The sequence below is a fragment of the Corvus hawaiiensis genome, chromosome 3 (assembly GCF_020740725.1).
Source record: "Corvus hawaiiensis isolate bCorHaw1 chromosome 3, bCorHaw1.pri.cur, whole genome shotgun sequence".
In the NCBI taxonomy this organism is placed as follows: domain Eukaryota; kingdom Metazoa; phylum Chordata; class Aves; order Passeriformes; family Corvidae; genus Corvus; species Corvus hawaiiensis.
In genome coordinates, this window is record NC_063215.1 from 18660030 (window position 1) to 18678820 (window position 18791).

An 18791-nucleotide genomic window follows, 5' to 3' on the forward strand; every position below is an offset into this window, starting at 1 on the left:
ACACATTAAAAATGAAGTCTCACACAATTTTTTTCTATTAATTTTTTCATATATTTCTGATAAAAATTCTAACTGGAGTGAATATTGGTAATGTCATAGAAGTACCACTAGTGAAAAATGCTAGAGCAGTTGTGATAGACTCACACTATTTTGAGAAAAAAAAATATATTTTATATATATATTATTTATATTATTTTTTTAAACTATCACTATCCATCCTAGAGAGCCATCCTATCGCAGAACACACTAGTATATCCCTAGTCACAACACTGCCACACTTTTAAAAACCTTGTGTTGGTATTAAAACTAGAGCTCAAGGGAAGGTGTATAGTATGAAATAAGTTTCTAGAACACATACAACTAGATATTTAATGCCATGTTCCTTATTTAGGCCCTTCCCACCAGAGAACAGAAGATTGGTTTCATTTAGAGGAATACAGATGATGCTGCATCATCGCAAGGAGAATGATAAAAGGAAAAGGGAAAAAAAACCCCACCCCATGTTACATAAGCTTCTGGTCAGGGGAACAAAGTCAAATTTTTACTTATGCACAGCTTATTTTTTCCCCCTTTCTAATACAAAATAAATTATTCACAAGTTTTGTAGCTTTAGAAGACTGATTTTGGTAGCATTAACTTTTCTGTAACTTACTGCTCTATTAACCAGAAACAAGACCAAATTACCTCATAAAAGAATGAAACAGCATTTTAATGTTCCATTTTAACTGCTGGCTCTCACGGGTCCAGAAACACACAGGCACTACCAGTGGAAAGGCTGTCTTAGGTTAGGCAAGCTATCAAATGAGAGTTTATTACATATCACAAGGAACACAGACACAAATGGTATGAATAGAAGTGGGTCAGGCTGTGTAAGTATAAAGTTAAAACCCTTAAAAAAATCCTGAAATCCATCTGTCATGAGAACGATGACAAAAATTCAGCCTTATATATCCCACACAGTACAATAAAGATGTGCAGGAAGCAGTCTGAAACAGAGTTCCTGACCTAAGGACCTACCTATTATGAAAGAAAAAAAATATATATGTAGAAATAGGACTTTTTAGCTTCTTTATGCAGATGAATTTAAAAGAAGTGAATTTATAACTGAGGAATCTTAAGATTTTACTAGAAAATGAGAACAGTTTGTTCTCTGCTCCTTATCAATCAGGAATGACCCAAGAGTACCTTAACCAACTCCACTGGCCAACACAAGGATCCCAGGAGAATCAACGCCCTGTGAGGGAGGCTGCACTCCTACAGGCAATGCAGATGACTGAACAAAGAACCCACAGAAACCAGGAAAGGAAGATTCCAGAAGGACAACATCTTATAGCCATGATAAAGACAACAATAATGAGATCAGTGCATAGCATGGCTGCAAATGCCATACAAAATATGAAGATGAAATTGAGATTAGCAGTGCTACCAAAAGGGAAACAGCTCTAGGCGAGTTTCAGAGGGAAATTAAGAGGACCATGTTTGCCATGTTAAGTTAAATTAGTGGAAGAGCATCTTTCACTTTTCATACACTTACTTGCAACCTAAATTCTTTGAGATAATATTTATCAGAGATTAATGGATGAGGGGCTATTCTCACTCCTGTAAGAAGTTTCGAACTTTTCCTACTTCACGCATAAACCCCAGAAAACTTCCTAATGTATTACATTTTTTATTATGAATATTTTGAATACAAAGAAATTATGCAAAATATTATCTGTAATACAATTAATGGATACATTATTTATATCTATACTCTCATTTCTTAAATTGACTTTTAAGTGCTTACTCCATTTATATAACATGAATCAAAATTAAAATGTTGAAATAAAACCCTTTCTTTTATGCTTGTTACACCACAAAATGATACACAAAGTTGCCAAATAGTAGTGGATTGTGTATTGATACTAATATATTTCAACCAAAACACAGGAATGATTTATCTGTATTTTTCAATATTAAAAATAAGCTGTTTTGTCTAAGAAAAATCCTTACAGGTCAGTATTTGAGGCACTTGAGTCCTCTTGCCACAGGTGATGCAGGGAGCAGCAGTTCTGGACAGTCTGGCCAGGTGCACCTGTCCTGTGACTGAGCTTTGGGTCCTGGAGCAATCACTCAACAACTTGTGGCTATTTCATACAAGTTACACGGATATTGATGGTAAAAAAAGGTGATCTTAAGGAACATAGTCTATTTAATAATTATATGCCTCAGTTCATTTTTAACAGTTGAATTTAGCAACTGGGAGCATAATCTGATCATATGTAAGGAAAATAGGATCAAGGTTGGATGGAGCTGACCTGCTAGTTGTAGATATCTCATACACATACAAGGTGATTATGATGTTGGAACAGCTATCAGACATTCCTTACATAGAGAGAAATGCCATTTGCAGGGATGTAGGAGAACACAGGCAGTTCTTTTTTGTCTACCAATAAACTATGCTGTGCTGGATTACGGATAAGGAAATTTAGTATATGTGCATTGTTAAGCAGCTAATTTAAATAATAAAAGATGTGGAGACATACGTATGGCCTGTGGAAGACTACTATTGCTGTAGCATCATGTGCGCAGCTGCCCTAAGAACACCAGATCCAAAAAGCTGTCCAACCTGATGACCAGGACCTCTTTTCACTCTTCAAACTGACACAGTTCCTTCCCAGGGGATTGCCTGTGATTGCCTGAAGGACAACGAGTAATGTCAGAGGGAGTTTTCTAGGCAGTCTGCATTGGCCTTGCTGGGCTGCAACTGATCTTTTGCATCACTAAGCAAAATAATCTGCAAAAAATCATGAACTTTCTGACACCAACTTCCCTTCCTCAGTAACCTCAAAATCTTCTATCTTTCTAGGTTACCCCATCAAGACTACCAGCACCTCATGTAAAATGGACTGTAATTTTTCAGAGTGGCACTGCCTATAAGAACTGCTTCTTACAAATGTTTTATTACACACTGTGGTTCAAACATGAAAGCCAAAGAACATTAAGAACACTCAACAGTGTACTTGCATCAGAGAGTTATTCTTTTCTATATAACAGATTTAGAAAAAATAAAATTTCAAAATAGCCTGAACAAGAGCAAAATTACTCTTAAAAATAGCAATTTTTCAAACCCAGACTTCTGTAGGACTAGAATACTCTGAGAAATGGAACTATGTGGTTAACCTATGGGCTATCTGGAGCAGAGGGAAGTAGTATGTTTGTAACTTGAGACAAATTGCTTATAAAGAAATGAAGCTGGCGTTGTTTTTATTCTCTTCAATAATGAGATACACAGTAAACCTCTGATTTCTACTTACTTTCAGTTATCAAGAAAATATTATATTTAATCATGTTTCAATGAAGAAGAATTATTAGCTTAGTTCTAAATTTAGTGGTTTTTTTTCCTTTTAATCTAGAAACCAGGAAATAACACCTGCAATAGCCTATGGGCATGTGAGTGTTAAAAATAGCATAGTGGTAGTCCCCAGATGAACTGAAGAGGAAAAGCTTATAGAGTCTGTTTCCACAACCTCTCTCATCATCTGTCAAGCCTGCTTTTGGGTAAAATGAACTATTCAAGTTCGGTAGTTCTTAATTTCAATATCATAGGACTAAACGATTATATTTACTTGTTAAAAACATTCCTCTGCAGCAGCCTCACGAAATACACTGCCTACCTGTATTGCTCTACCAGTTGTTACTTCTTATCGCTACCTCCATAATGCGAGCAATACTTTAATGTACTAATCAATCATGTTTTTCTGGGGAAAAAAACAAACCGAAACCAACATAAGCCAAAGCTCTCCAATGCTTTAGGCTTAAAAACCCCCTGAATCCAACCAGTATTTTAAAATGACTGGTAAAAATGGCAAAAATAAAAAGCGTTTTATAAATCAAGTGTTTTACCTTTACGTCCAGGGTATACGTTAGGGTAATATTCATAATAAAGATCAGGCTGGTCTAAATTTCCAAATGGTTCAAATTCCATTTCTGCATTTTGGAACAGATTCAGTTTTACCAGCAGTGCTAGTCTCACAAACCACAGCTAAAAATTAATATACATAAGAAAAGGGAAAGACAAAGTCTGTTATTAGCTTGAATCAAAAGCCATATTCAATACAATTTCAACTTTTCAACTTTTTCTGATGAAAGCTGAGTAAAGAGTTTCCAAGTTACTGAAAAGAATCAGGATTTATATTAACCTGCTCTTTTACAAAGTACTTTTCATCAAATCATTAATACAAAACACAGAGGACTGATGTTTAATTGTTTGTAAAGGTACTAAGATTTTGAAGATGAAGCTTAAAAACTAGCCTGCTTCAAAATTGAAACATCTCTCTTCAAAATGAGTTAGCATGTACAAATTATCAATTTGGTATTTTAACTGTGTTTCCAACCTTATGGTATTCTTAAAATCTTTTGGTGAAACTCCATGAGCTTTATAATCACTAGGGTCAAAAACATGATTTCTCATCTGGTCACATCTGAATCACTTGCAATATTTTATTAATCTGGATTCTTATTTTCTAAGCAACATGTAATACATTTCTAACATTTGGAATCTTACTACAACATTCACAATCTAGATAGTTACATGAACTTCAGCAGAGTGAGTCTTTCAAAACAGAAAAACATACTCCATTTTACTAGAGTAAAAACCTTTAAAAAAATAGAATCAAGATTGGATTTTACTTAATAAAACTAAGTTTGTTTTAAATGAAGGCCTACTTTACATAAGAAAACAGAAAAAGTGACCTGCTAAAATACTTAAATAACCTCAGTTTCTATGTTACAATTAGGAAAAGGAGTTTGATCATGTTAAAAAAAAAGCCAATATGAATATTGTTGGAAGAAAGTGACAAGGGCATACCTTTAAACATACCTGTAAAGAATCTGTTGTATGGCTAGCAGGCAGCCCACTTTTTTTATAGCCTTGACCATGTGCAGTTAGAAGCCGCCCACACAAATCAACTGCTGCCCTCCAGTTTTTACTGCTCTGGGAAGAAGAAAAGAGTAAGTAGCAAAATCATAAAGTCCCTAAAGTGCACAACCGCTTATGTTGTCTGCAGCAGCGACATGTGCCCATCAGTAATAACAACAAGGTCAGGAGAGCCAGCCTGTAAGAAGCAGAACGTCATTTATCAAATCTGCACATCTAATTAGGCAAAAAGGGAAATCAAGCACTAATATTACCAGATCACTAAAACAAAAGAATACACAAAATCATAAGGAATTCTAAACTTAAAGCTGTATCATGTTTAATTATATAAATGAATATACTGTAATATTCACAACTTTGTTTTCTCCTAAAAAAGGAGAAAAAATTGCCAGCCATGTATTATCAATAATATCCAAATTACTCTACAGTCATGAAATATTCAATTCCCATTCTTATCTCACTGACTTCAGTATGTCAGATTATAACCCCTAGTACAGTTCTCTCAACAAAAATAAAGTTTTCTAACATTGTCCAGATACAAAATTCTTATTAATCAAAAACAAAGAACAAGGAAGAATACAATGCATAAATGATAAATTCAGAACAGTAACAACTGTTTCACCTATAAAATGTAAACATCTGAATTTTCACTGCATGACTAATTTCAAAATACTCTTAAATTTATTTTTTTATTCATAAAACAAAAACGTTCCTAGTTAGACAAATCAAACTGTACTGTCACACTGTTAATCAGTTTTTCAACAGAAATATCCTAAAAATGTCTCTGCCTTGTATAGCCTGATGCAACATACCGAAAACTTAAAACACAGATTAATGCTTCACAGGTTTTAAGCTATCATACTTTTCTATTATACAGAGGTTTTAAAGGGACATGTATCCAGCAGGTCATTCTAAAGAAAATACATCTTATTCCTGAAAGTAATATTTTTTTCAAATAGTTTCTTAATACAAAAAAAATATAAATGTAATAGAAAAGAGTCATGTTGTCTGATGAAATGTAAAGGAATAAAATACATTTATACTGGTGCTTGCAAAGTTCAGACACTAACCTTGAATTGGTATTTTATTAAATTCTCTCCAATATTTTAGAAAACATGTTGATACAGCAGTCAAAAATCAGTAATAACAACTGAAGACTTTCTGACCCCCACTTTGCAGCTACATAGGCTGCAAACAGGTCACTACAGAGACCATGCACTAACCACCTCTCCTCTGCATTGTCAAATGCCAGATAAAGTTGAGTTCCACTGGAAATGCAGAAGTTGGCTGACAGCAAGACCATGAAACAGCATGGCAGACTGAGCCATCTATGCTCTTTGGAAGAGCAGGAATTGATAATGCATTTATAACATCCTTCAACATCTATCTGTATCAACTTAGAGAAGCAGAAAGATACTGACATGGATTACCTGAAATTCATTCAGCTTCTCAAGAGACAAACTAAATTCTTATTATCCTGAGAACAGGAGCAAACACAGACTCTAAAACTGCTAAACTTTTCATCCCAAATGGGAGTTAGGATCCAAAAATAATAACGGATCATTTATGACCAATTTAGTTGTTACAATCTTTTAAATTCTATTTCAAGCATGGACAAAAAGTACTTTATAGAGCAAGACAGTCAAGAGAAGCAAGTCTGACAGTCATTGTGAAAAAAGTCCTTATTGGAAAATGAAACACAATATTTGCAATGATTTCAAAATTGGAGCTGCCTCCTGGTCATGGAGCATAATTCTATGTGGAAGCTTAATAAAAGGCTGCTGGCAGTACAGCTTCATTTCACATTAACTGGACACATTATTGTACCAGACTTAAGAGTTGCCAGTCCACCAGAAATCTTTATCCATTTTAAACATCCCTCAAAACCTTGCAGGTCACTTTCGTGCCTCCTATGGTCTACAATCCCACAGTTCTAAAAATCTGGGTCCCCTGTACCTCAATTTTGTTTGTAAGTTTTAAGTAGAGACCCAAGGCAAATACGGACACTACAGCTTCAGATATAGCATAAAAAATACTGAAGAACGTTCTCAAAGACAAAAATAATTATTCTGTGATGATCAGGACATGGTTGTCTAGATGTAATTGTGTGAAAACACTAATTTCTCTAAGTCAACCAAATATTATTACTAAATAGTTCACTACCACAGCAGCAGCCTGCAGAAGAGAACTTCTCTCCACACAACATTAGTATTATCTTTCCACTCCCCCCAAAAGCATGGAGCTGTTGTTGTTTTAACGAAAGCCAGCAGCTTGGATGATTTCTGTACTTTTTGAACACTATTAGACTAGATGTTTATCTTGTGAAAGGATTTTTTTTATCCATATACATAACCAAAAATTAAAACCCCAAAACATCTCAGTACTGATGACCGTACACACATCAAAGCTAGCCAAGCAGATCAGCCACCCAACACACAATGCATTATTCCTTGCAGAACTTCTCTGTTCTTCAAAAAACCCCGGAAGTCCTGGGGGAGGTTTACATACAGACAGCGAAACTGCATAGCAAAACAGATTTCAAATGTAATTCTTCTGTCAAGCAAAGAGAGGCACATGGACTGGAAATCTACAGAAAATGCGATCAATGATGAAAAGGGAATTCCTCTGATACACAATTTATAACATTATTCAGTGTCTCAGGAAAACCACTGAAATTTTATCCAACAAATAGATGCTTCTTAGTGAAGAAATGCAACGTCTTCCCAAAAGCACACATCTACAATTTGCGCTACTTGTGTCTCCCACCTTCTCTCAACTCAGCTACAAAAATGTAGGAAATTGCTCACTGATTTAGAAACAAAAGAACAATCCCATCCCCTATTTTTAAGAATAATTCATAACTTATTACAGTGAATATGTATGTCATACCACTGTATCCATGTTTGTTATATTTGAAAATACATGCAAAAGCACAACATTAATCATGTGCAAAAATAACAGTATATGACTTTTTTAAAATAGACTCAAAGGGAGTCATTAACTCTACATGTAACACCATTAAAGTGATTAAAATGTCCTCCTCCACTAGCTATGACATGCTTCTCCCCTGTAAATTACATTGGCAGGGCACTTACACATCAGTTAAGAAAATGTAGTTAGTAACCCTTTCCTGGTCTAGCAGCTTGAAGAAATTATTCCGTATTTAGAGCAAACATTACATATTTATAGTGGCAAGATACGGCAGTCTTTTTTCAAGTACAATTTTCAAGTAACCACAAGTGGTGTAAGTAACAAAAAATCCTACAGCTACAGATTGCCTCCTAGCTTTACTGCCTTGGGCCTAAAAGCTTTAGCATTACTCTTCTGAAGCTTAAGAGCATGCCCAAAGCAAAAACAGTATCAGCAGCAGCATTGTAATTAAGGTACAAGATGGTCTGCCACATAAAAGAACATCTTGCATAGACACTGCTAGCGGGCTAAATAGAAAAGCATTTCCCATACATCAAAAATTCTCTTCTGGAAGATGGAAAGTAAGTGTGAAAAAAAAGTTTTTCCTAGTTAAGACACTGGTGGGTACAAGACTTTTTCATAAGATTATTTCCCTCTCTCAAGTCAAGCAAAACTTCGAGATAAACAGAAAACACATGTCTAGGATGGAGATCACAATCTGTTTTTTCATGTTTAGGTTTTGAAATTACCTCTGAACTCCTTAAATAGTGCTTGCAGAGACCTCCTACAGTATTCCTAACATGACAAAAAAGTTGTCTCTTTTGGAGCTTCACATGTAAAGTCACATGATTAAATTAAAAGATGTTAAATACTAAATACAGCCTGTCCTGATAAATCCTCACTACTTTTCCTCAGCAATTTTTCATCCATTTTTTCAAAAATAAAGTAAGTGCAAAATACCTTGTTATGTCATCAGATAAAATAAGGCTCAGTCATGCAAAAGTAATGAGTTTTATACAGGAACACAATGGTTAAAGGAACAAGGCAATGTTTACAATGCTGCTAGATGCAACTATTTCCAGGACAGAAATCTTTACAATAATGAAAGGATTAAGTTAAGCTTTCCTTTGGAAGTAATTTGTTTTGGTTTTCTGCACTGAAGTAAAAAATTAAGCAGTTGAAATTATCGTATCAGTCTGGTTTGACATTTACAACTTTTATGTCTTTTTGTAAAACATTCAGATGAAAACATAAATATATACACAGATAAACAGAAACATTATTAAAATCTGTTTTGCAACCATCTGCATTACATAAAAACTCAGTCACTTAAAATAATTTTTTGTAACTTTTGCATATAAAGAAAGGTTTACGATGTGATTTAAAGGCAATTAATTAAACCCCAGTGTCATTTCCATTAAAAACTACTGTAGTTTGGCTAGTACTATTGAATGATAGTACTATCATGAATAGACTAATATACAGATTTTTTTTTTCCAGTTTCTCCTCAGTCAGTAGCTCCCAATTATCTTGAGAGAAACACAATATTAAATATATATGATGATTGTTACTTACAATTAGCTGTTTCAAGCCTACAAATGACTGCTCTACAGAGTTGGCATTTAAAACTTGTCTCTTCACTGCAGCCTGCTCCCCCAAGAAGCGAAGCATTAAGTCTTTTACCGCATCTCCCTTGGTGTTCATGGAACAGAAAAAGAAAACAGATAACAAGACTATTTAAAACATTATTTTGGAAAAAAAAAAAAAACCAGAATTAAAACTGAGCAAAAGAGTTCTTTCCTCTAAAGAAATACATATTCTCCAGTATGTTAGGTGTGAAATAAACATAACTGCACATGAATATACAGCATTGGAATGAAAACTTCTACATTTACTCCACATAATTTACTATATTTTTTCTCCATGTATAGGTTTCAGTTAGCACTGACACATTCAGGTTAATTTGCTTCTTATACTGCTATCGTTCACAGATCTTATAAAATACTCCTCAAAGATCTTATAAAAACCAGAAAGTTCTACAGGTTTTTGTAATGTATGTTAACATTGAAAGGTGCAATCTACTGATCTAAGATAAACATGCACATGATAAGCTAGCCTTAAATATCCAGAAAATAAACTTTGAGAGATCATAAACCAAAGTAAACAGCAACCCTTCAACAAGTGTTTTAAATTTCAAAAGAACTAGCTGCAGGCATCAGTCACAGAAACTGTGTTATCTGACCTCAATAGCTTTTTGCCCAAAAAGAGGGTGAACTGCATATAGTAACAGTAGAGTTTAGCTATGACAAAGAGAATTGACATTAAGTGTTTCAATTTTCCCCATGGACAGTGATAGGAAACATAGTTGTGTTTTCTGTCTAGTTTCTTAAGCAATGAGATTGCAACTGCTTTTTCACTACATGGAAATTTTTTACCTCTAATGATGTCACTTATTCTATGAATAAACAACATATCTGCCTCTCAGACAGAAGAGCCCGAAGAATTAAGAAACGACAGTGTGTGCAAAATGACATAAATACAGAAGAATTTTTAATCCCCCTGATAGTACTTTGGATCCAACAGTCCTCTGGTGTAGAAAAAAGTACAAATGAATGCAATGAAACAAAGGACAATGACAGAAGACAGCAACTCATGAAAAAAGGCATAATGGAAAGAGCATAAAAAGCAGCACTCAGATTTGTTCTGACACTTGGAGAACACTCGTACAATCTTCACCATACACAACCCAAGATAGTTTAAAAACTAATGGTTTTTAAATGATTGTCAAAAAGTAGCATACAGCTGAAACAAAAATCATTCAGTATTTTTCTTGGTGTGATTTATCCACACAAAACTCGTCTTACAATACATTTTCTGAGCAAGCAAGCCAAAATATAAAGTCCCAAGCTCTTTGACACGTCACATGAAATTTCAGTCCTTCCCTGAAGCACACCTAGAGTTCACTCATTGCAAATGCATTTTTCAACCAACTTCTGTCTCCACTGCATGTAGCTTGGTTTAACATCTTGCATTAACATTCGGGATTAGCAAACTATTCATAACAAAGCTATACAAACCTTGTCGGAAGCTGCTTTAACATTGAAAACATACCTCCCACAATGTTTCAGTTAACATTTCAAGTACTCTACAATTACAGTTTCATTAAATACACAATTTACAATACTATGGAACAATGATACCAAACTAGGGGATGTCAAGTCAGTCATGGCATGCACTCAGGCCACGGAAAAGCAGTAAGTGAAAGTGAAGAAAGTTTTCTAAACACAAAGCACTTCAAAACTTGTTCCTGTGGACATGTCTAGGAGACTCTTATAAATTATAAACAATGAAGAAACCAGTAGGAATGCCCTTTAATTCCACTGATGATTTTACATCAGGTCTTTTGTAGAAATACATCACATAGACATTGCCAAACATCTTCTTTTCAATTATGTACTAAATGGTAGATCTGCATATTTGCACGAGCACAGATTTAGGGAATCATCAGCAGAAACAAGCCTTTAATCCTTGACTGGACTGAGGAAGGTGAAAGAGAACTATTCTATAAAAGGAAGCTTGCAAAAAGGAGACCACCATCCTTGGAGATTGCAGAAGGGATTCATTCTGTCCAACCGATTAGCTGTCAGGAGAGAAAGTGCACACTGGAATAACTCATCAAGGTCTAAGTGATATTTTGGGCAGGACTGGAGGAGGAATAGCTTCCTCTTACAGTGTTTTCTTCCATGCTAATTATTTGGCTCTGCGATAACAAACACATGTTTTAAGATAAAGTTAACCCAAGAAGCAGCAGTAGCATTTCATATGTCTAAACTGGTATTTATTGCTTGTGAACAAAACCCAAGATTTTTCAGATAATGCATCTATAAATCTGGACCTGCTTCACTCCAGAAACTTTTCTGCTAGCTCCTGCAGATTGAGAAGTTACTGCAGACTGCTCTCTGCTTGTATTTGACTATTGACTGATGGTCCTTGTTATGCATAATTAAAGTATCCAAACCCTCAACACCATCTATCTAAACAACAATTCTATTATCCAGAGGCACAGATATCAAAGAGTAGGATTAGCCTGTTTCAAGAAAACCCAAAATATTATGATGGTTAGCCTGGCTGAGCAGCCAGGATAAAACAGCTTCATGAGAAATCCTGAGTAAATCCTGAGATCTGAGTAAAATTTCTCAAATTCTGAAAAAAATGCTTTATGGCTTCTCATCAGTTAGAAATTGATAGAAGACAAAAAATTACTATATTGTTTGCTTTACGATCTCCTCTAGAGTTTTTAATTTTGGGGTTATCCCTTCCCAGCAGCTTGCTGCAGCACTCAATCTTTCTTACAGGTTATACCTTTCCATTGCTTAGGGAAGATAGAAATGATGCAATTTCAGTCAGTGTTAACATTATTTAGACCACTGTGAACATGAGTGAAAAATGTTATTTCCCACTTGACCACAACAGTGAATTCCACAAACAAAGCTGTCTGCTATTAAGACTCTGTAGCACAGCTTAGAGGGTTTGTATATATTCCGAATGTGAGCACTAACTTGGAGAAAACTTGGAGAAAACTTGGAGAAATAAAGTACTTAAAATACAACCAGCTTCGGCTTCTACGGAAACTGTCAACACCGGTTTTCAATGTACCAAACAAACGTCACTATGAATAAACCAGATCTGGTTTTAGCCTCTTCCTGTACAAGGCAGCAGTGACACTGCATTTTCTAATTAGGACTGAAGTAATACACACAAGGTGACCATCAGCAACAACGTGAACCACTAGGATACACAGATTACTGGACAGCTCTTCTACAGTATTTCTAAAAATAATCATAGACAAAGATACAGTAATAGACTCTTACCTGGATATTATCGAATTTTAATCCAGGCATGGTGAGATTCTCTTTATCTATGAACACGGCACTGTACTGTTGTGTGGCAACTGAAATGAGAACATTTCTTGTTTCCTCACTAGGAATCCAAGCATCATTTCTTCTATCTAATTCACTCATATTTAAGGCTGTGGCAAACGGGTCATCACTCCCAGCAAAAACAGCTTGGATTTGTGAGAATGGCTTGGGGGATTGAGTTATTTCTAGAGATGATGGAGGACCATCTGCTTCAGGTCTCCCATTTTGCATGGGGAAGGTAGGGTTGGATGAAGAACCACCTCCACCATTAGAAAGAGAGGACATTTGCTCTGGAACTGAAGAGCTTGCATTGGGATTACTAACAGAAATAAAATTGGATGTGGTAAATGAATCAAAAAAATCAGAAGCTAAAGTATTAGTGTTAACGGTGTCGCCAAAGAACTTGCTTAGACTAGGACTTGGTTGAACCACCTGTGGATTAGACTTCACTGGAGTCTCTATTATACTACTAAAACTAGGAGATTTTACCATCTGAGGCTCAAAACCGTCAGGTAGGAATAACTGTGGCTGGGTACTAGGATTGTTTGCTTGGCTGAAGATTGTGCACACAGGAATGGGCTCAGCCTCAGAAGATGGTGTGGTAGTATTGGGTGACAATATTTGGTCCTCAGGTTTGCTTTCATGAATATTATTTGGTTTTGCTTCAACAGGAACGTTGTTTCCCAACTTTGGATTCTCCTTAACTGCTTCCTGAATTGAGTCTTCCTTTAAAGATGCCTGATCATCTGTTCCAATATCAGAAAAGTCTTTAGGAGTTTCTTCATGTTCAGTTTCACTCTCATTACTTAAAAACTCTTCTTTATCCACTTCTGCTTGTGTTTTTTTATTCTCTTTAGCTTCCATTTGGTCTACAATCTCCTGAAGACAACCCAGTTCACCTGTGTCATCTTCACTGTTGTTTGGAGAATCTGAAATAATGACACTCTCCATCATTTGCTCATTAAGTTTATCTGCAAAATTATTTGAATCCTCTGATACAGTTTCATTCCCTTCAGACTCAAATTCATCTCCAACAAGATCGATGGTTTCCTCATGAAAGAGAATTTCTTCCTGAGTTTTCTGCTGAACTACGTCTCTGCTGTCATCTTCATCTGAGGTGCTCTTCGCATCCTTAGCATTACTTTCATTATGTTCCATAGTAACTAAAGAAGAAGAAGCCCCCACCAGAACAAGAATTAGTTTTATTACTTGTATATCACTCAGGTGTCAAAGTGAAACTCCTAAGTATCATACAAATACCGAAATTTTTGCTTTAGAAACAAAGTAATTTCATTATTTCACATCTTCCCTTTGACATTTTTCATTTAACGTCTAACCGCAGAATTAATTCTGAAAATATTTTCCCTTTATCCTTTCTGCAAGTCATGAAACTATTTAGATTGAAGAGCAAATACCTGCCACTAAACACAGATGAAACAATATCATAGAATCACATCAGACAACGGTTTGGTTTGTAAAGAGACCTTACGAGATCATCTGATTCCAAGCCCCCTACCATGGGCAGGGACACCTTCCACTAGACCAGGTTGCTCAGAGCCCCATCCAACCTGGCTTTGAACTCCTTCAGGGTTGAGAGCTCTCGAACCTCCCCTGGCAACCTGTTCCAGTGACTCAGTATTTGCTCCCCTGGCCGCAAAAACCCGCTAGGTCCCGGTTTCAGCAAAGGGAAGCGTGGGTTCAGGGCTATCTCCAGCGCAAGCTACCGAGCACGGGCCAGCTAAGCAGGAGGAGCGCTCGGCGGCGGCAGCAGCGCCGCTTACGAACCCCCGCAGCCCCGGGCTGGGCTCGGCGCAGCCTCCGGCGCCACCGTGGCCTCCCCAGTCCGGAACACCCGCGGCGGGGGTGGGCCCGGCCCCCGCCGGCGCAGCCCCGAGGCCACCTCAGCGACCACCCACCCACCCGGAGGCCCGTCAGCTGCGCGGCCACGCCACGCCACGCCACGCCACGCCACGCCGTCCCGTCACCTCCGAGCCACCGCCGCTCCCCCCCGCACAGCGCCTGCGCACGGGCCGGACAGGGCGGGGCTGCGCGCGCGCAGCTCCCGGAAGCGGCCGACGACGGGCCGCGCCGAGGGCCAGAAAACATTGGAGGCGACTGGGGGTGTCTGACTGCGCTGGGGGGGTCGTGATGGAGGACGACGCGCCGGTGATTTACGGGCTGGAGTTCCAGGTGAGCGTGAGGCGAGATTAAGGGAGGGTTGGCAGGTGCCGGTCCTGCTTCTGAGAAGGCGGTGGCCGCGGGGTCGGGTGTGTGCAGAGAGGCAGGGGAGAGCCCGCCCGGGGGAGACCGGCGTCCTTCCCCGAGCCGGGACTGGGGGTACCACGGGCACCGCCGGGTTGTGGTGGCTTTTGGCAGCTGCGTTGGGGTGTTTAAGGGTGGCTGGACAGCGGCCGGGAGTCGGTCTCCCCTCCCAAACGCGTTGTTTGCAGGTGCGGGGCCCGGGCAGGGCTCCTTGTCCCCGTTGTGCCGGGGGTCTCCTGCCCGGGCACCGCTCCCTGCTCCGCCTCCGGAAAAGGCTTTGTCTGGCGCTGGAGTGGTACGAAAGTACTGTCAAAGACATCCTTGATTCTGCCTTGTCAGAAAAAAAAAATTAAAAATTGTTTTTCTGACAAGAGAGCATGAAACTGTTCCCAGTAAATTACGAGTTTTAGTTGGATATACCCAACCGTAAATCTGCATGAACTTTGTGGGATCTCCCTGTGAGGTCTATGTATGTGCCTTTGTCCCATGGGACAAATCTGTCCATCATATCAGTATTATGGCTGTAAGGAAATGGAACTGTCTAACTTAGAAACTTACTGATCATCTTCTTAGAGGAACACAGGTGGTGTGTTTAATGAGGTTTCTGTAAGTTCTGAGAAAGCAGAGTCAGAGGGACCCTAGTTCATTCTTCCTCCACTAAGGGCTTTACTCAGCTGTTGTGTGTTCTCTTTGGCAACAGCTGGCTTATCATCACTAGCCTTTATAGCAGTAATACCTGCAGAAGAAAACCAGCACCTCCTAACAAAGCAATTCATTCTACAGTAGATGTAGTAATATAAATATCTACACGTGCACTTTTTTTTTTGGCACCTTTGCTAAAGTGTTCTTGAAAATTAGTGTACAAAGGCTCTTTGTAACAAATGTTCTGCATACTGAGTAGTGTGCTCTGTAGTCCTGACTATACCAGTAGCTTTCATTAGCAAATATTGTACTTGTTTGGTTGTCCTCTTGTATAGGAGCTGCTCCGTAGTATACACCTGCCCTAAATGTTGAATCTGCTGAAGTCTGATAAAGTCTGATAGCATGCTGTCTGTATTGTATGGTAGTATTTTGTGATTGGCTAGACATGGCTGTAGCTCATACTTCAAAATTAATGGAACTTATACTTAAATCTCTTTTGCAGAACAGAATATATATTCTGTACTTAATAAAATTCATAGTGCCTTTCTAGAAGGTCACATATAATTCATCTTGCAAAAATTTGGGGAAGCTACTGTGTGTTGTCTGGGACCTTCATGGACCTGTGTACCCTGTCCCCCCCCCAAACCATATGTCTCCCACAGACTTCTTCTCTCCTTTGAAGTACGTAAGTTGTTGGAGTTGTCTGGCAGTAGGATAAAGCAAAAGGATGAGGTAAAGTAGCTGTAATGAAAGGAAATTACTGTTAATACAGATCACTTAGGGAGAGAGTGAGGAAAGAAGAGATGATTTATGGGTAAGTCAGAAAGGGAGCGTAGAGATGAAGGCTCTGTTTCTGATCTCCATTAACTCCCAGTGTGGCTTTAAAACAAATTGCCTCTCTGTGCTTTTTGAAAGTGGAGAGACACTAATAGAAACTTAAACCGAGAACTTATCTGGTTTTTCCAACTTGCATCTGTACGTCTTATAAGAAAGATTATTATTTTTTTAAGCATCATTTCTTCTGTGTTGCTAGATAAGAATGGTTAGTTGCATCATCACAATTACCTCTTTTTGTCTGAAGGCATCTCTTCAGACTAATTTTTCAGCCAAGTTTTAAAGATTTTGTCTTAGCTTCTTATGTTTGGGCTCCAGCAGTCAGTAAAAGTCCATCTTTGGCCACTGGTGGAAAAAGTATAGTTGTGTGGATGTGCTTTTCATCTGATCTAATGTGACCATATTTGTAGGAACATAAAGCTAATTCCTCCTAGGTGCTATCCACCAGCTACCTTAAAATTATTTCTGCAAGGTTTCTATTCGTTTCTGTGTGCAGAATGTGTTCTGATGTATTGGTATACGTAAGGTCACTCAGAGTAATGAATAAATACATTTTTCTCTTGTTTAATCTCTTAGGTTTGTCTGTGAGCTATATGAACATTGTACAGACAAGCAAATTACGTGTGACTTTTAGGGTGTATGACTCTTTTTGTGACTTTTAAAAAGACAGTCTCACCATAGTTGCTCTGTCTGACTGCACTGAGAAGATTACAGTGGATGGTGAATGAAAATGTGATATACTGCTTGAATTAAGGTACTGAGTGATGTGGCTGTGGCTCATGATGATGAATACAAAGCAACAGCAGCAGCTGCAGAACATTTCAATACCAAGGTGGTTCTTCTAAAGGGAACCTTGGTGGAATTCATCAATATCCTCAATTATAAGAATGCGATGAATGAGGTCCCAGGACTGTTGTTAAGTCCTGGTTTTTGTCAGTGAAATTATGTCTTTCTTGTCCTGTGTAGGGTTGACCTGGGCTTTACTGTCTAACCTGGAGTACCTGGTATGTTTACCCTGTGTTGAATTCAACACAGGCTTTCATTTTCAGGGAGTCACAATTTTCCCCATGTTTTTCTTGAGGGTTTAAACAGTGACATTTTGAGCAGGTGTAAAAGCACCCCTGAACATCTCAAAATACATTATTTGCCTGAGTTTAAGATTGACTGGATAATGTTTATAGCCCTGGAAATGAGCAGTGTGGAGTGGTGCTTTCTGGGATAGGTATTTGGTTCAAGCCTACAGCTTGCTTGTTTAAAAGTATGCAGAAGCCAGCCAACATCATGGGATGAGGGAAGAGGAACATGGCTTATGCCAGAGAGTGATCATTTTAGAGCGTGTGTTTGGCACATTTAATGGCTTTTGGAGATACCACAACACTGAGCTAAATTTCAGCATGCTGGATACTCCTACTAGAAGTTGCGTGTCAAAAGTACGTAGAATTGCGAGGGAAAAGGATAATGAGCAGGAGGCAAGAACAGCAGAAAGCCACCTGGCTGAGCACAGGGCTGTGCTGTGCCTGGGCAGCTCCAGCAGCACCCTGAGATAGGGTCTGGCTGAAGCAGGGTTGAAAAAAGTGCACTAATGCTTTGATAGAGTTAGTGTTCTGCATTGTGGTTGTCGTGCTTCTTGAATAAGCAGTACTTGGCTCATTTTGTGTTGTCTGTTAGTTGTTAACAGGTTTAATTAATCTGAACAGAGACTATTGATTTTTAGGACTTGCCTGCTTGCAAGAGTAAGATGAAACTTAATTTCTCTAAAACCAAATGTGTTTTCTTATAGTAAGAAACTTAAACAGTGCAAAATAGCAACTGAAATAGATTGTAGAAGACCTGTGACCAATGTGTGTATACCTATTGTCATCAGTATGTATTGAGAATAGCTCAACTGACTTACCTGTGATGGAGTAAAAGCCAGGTATAGATTTACTAGAAGTGGTAAAATGGGTCTTCCTAGGAAAATGTGTGTCATCTGTGAGCTACCCAGGGAAACCTGTGCTGACTTTCAGACTCGCTGTGTTCCTGGTATGGGAGTGCAGAGCCTATCGCTCCTATTGGCAGTGGTGTTCTCTTCCCTGGGGGAAGCTCTTGTGGTCTCCTGTGGGTTCAGAGAGACTGGCCTAAGCAGAATGTACATAATAATTTTGGTCCAGCTTTAGCAAAGTCTTTGGAAGATTTACTTTGAAAATTGAATCAGTTTAAGAAACTGCATAATAATGTCATACTAAAATTCCTAGCTTTTGTGTCAGTTCTCTTTCTTCTCTAAGATTACTTGCCTCATGAGTGCCAATCCTGTATATTTTAAACCC

General features: G+C 38.1%; 2 protein-coding genes across 7 annotated transcripts in view; one reads left to right on the top strand and one right to left on the bottom strand.

Moving 5' to 3' along the window:
- The window catches only part of TRAPPC12 (trafficking protein particle complex subunit 12), a 48816-nt gene extending 33953 nt beyond the window's left edge, over positions 1 to 14863 (bottom strand). Inside the window, exons 1-5 of one of the 5 annotated variants that reach the window (XM_048298622.1) lie at positions 14733 to 14863; positions 12700 to 13910; positions 9404 to 9520; positions 4862 to 4975; positions 3886 to 4024 (exon numbers count right to left, since the gene is read on the bottom strand). In XM_048298622.1, coding sequence (XP_048154579.1) covers positions 3886 to 4024; positions 4862 to 4975; positions 9404 to 9520; positions 12700 to 13910; positions 14733 to 14853 — 1702 coding nt within the window. In that variant the 5' untranslated portion in view covers positions 14854 to 14863. The other 4 variants (XM_048298620.1, XM_048298625.1, XM_048298623.1 and 1 more) reach the window with 4 other exon arrangements.
- EIPR1 (EARP complex and GARP complex interacting protein 1) overlaps positions 14798 to 18791 on the top strand; it is a 76094-nt gene continuing 72100 nt past the window's right edge. Inside the window, exon 1 of one of the 2 annotated variants that reach the window (XM_048298626.1) lies at positions 14798 to 14937. In XM_048298626.1, the coding sequence (XP_048154583.1) occupies positions 14896 to 14937 (42 nt within the window). In that variant the 5' untranslated portion in view covers positions 14798 to 14895. The remainder of the gene's footprint in view (positions 14938 to 18791) is intronic. The other variant, XM_048298627.1, reaches the window with a different exon arrangement.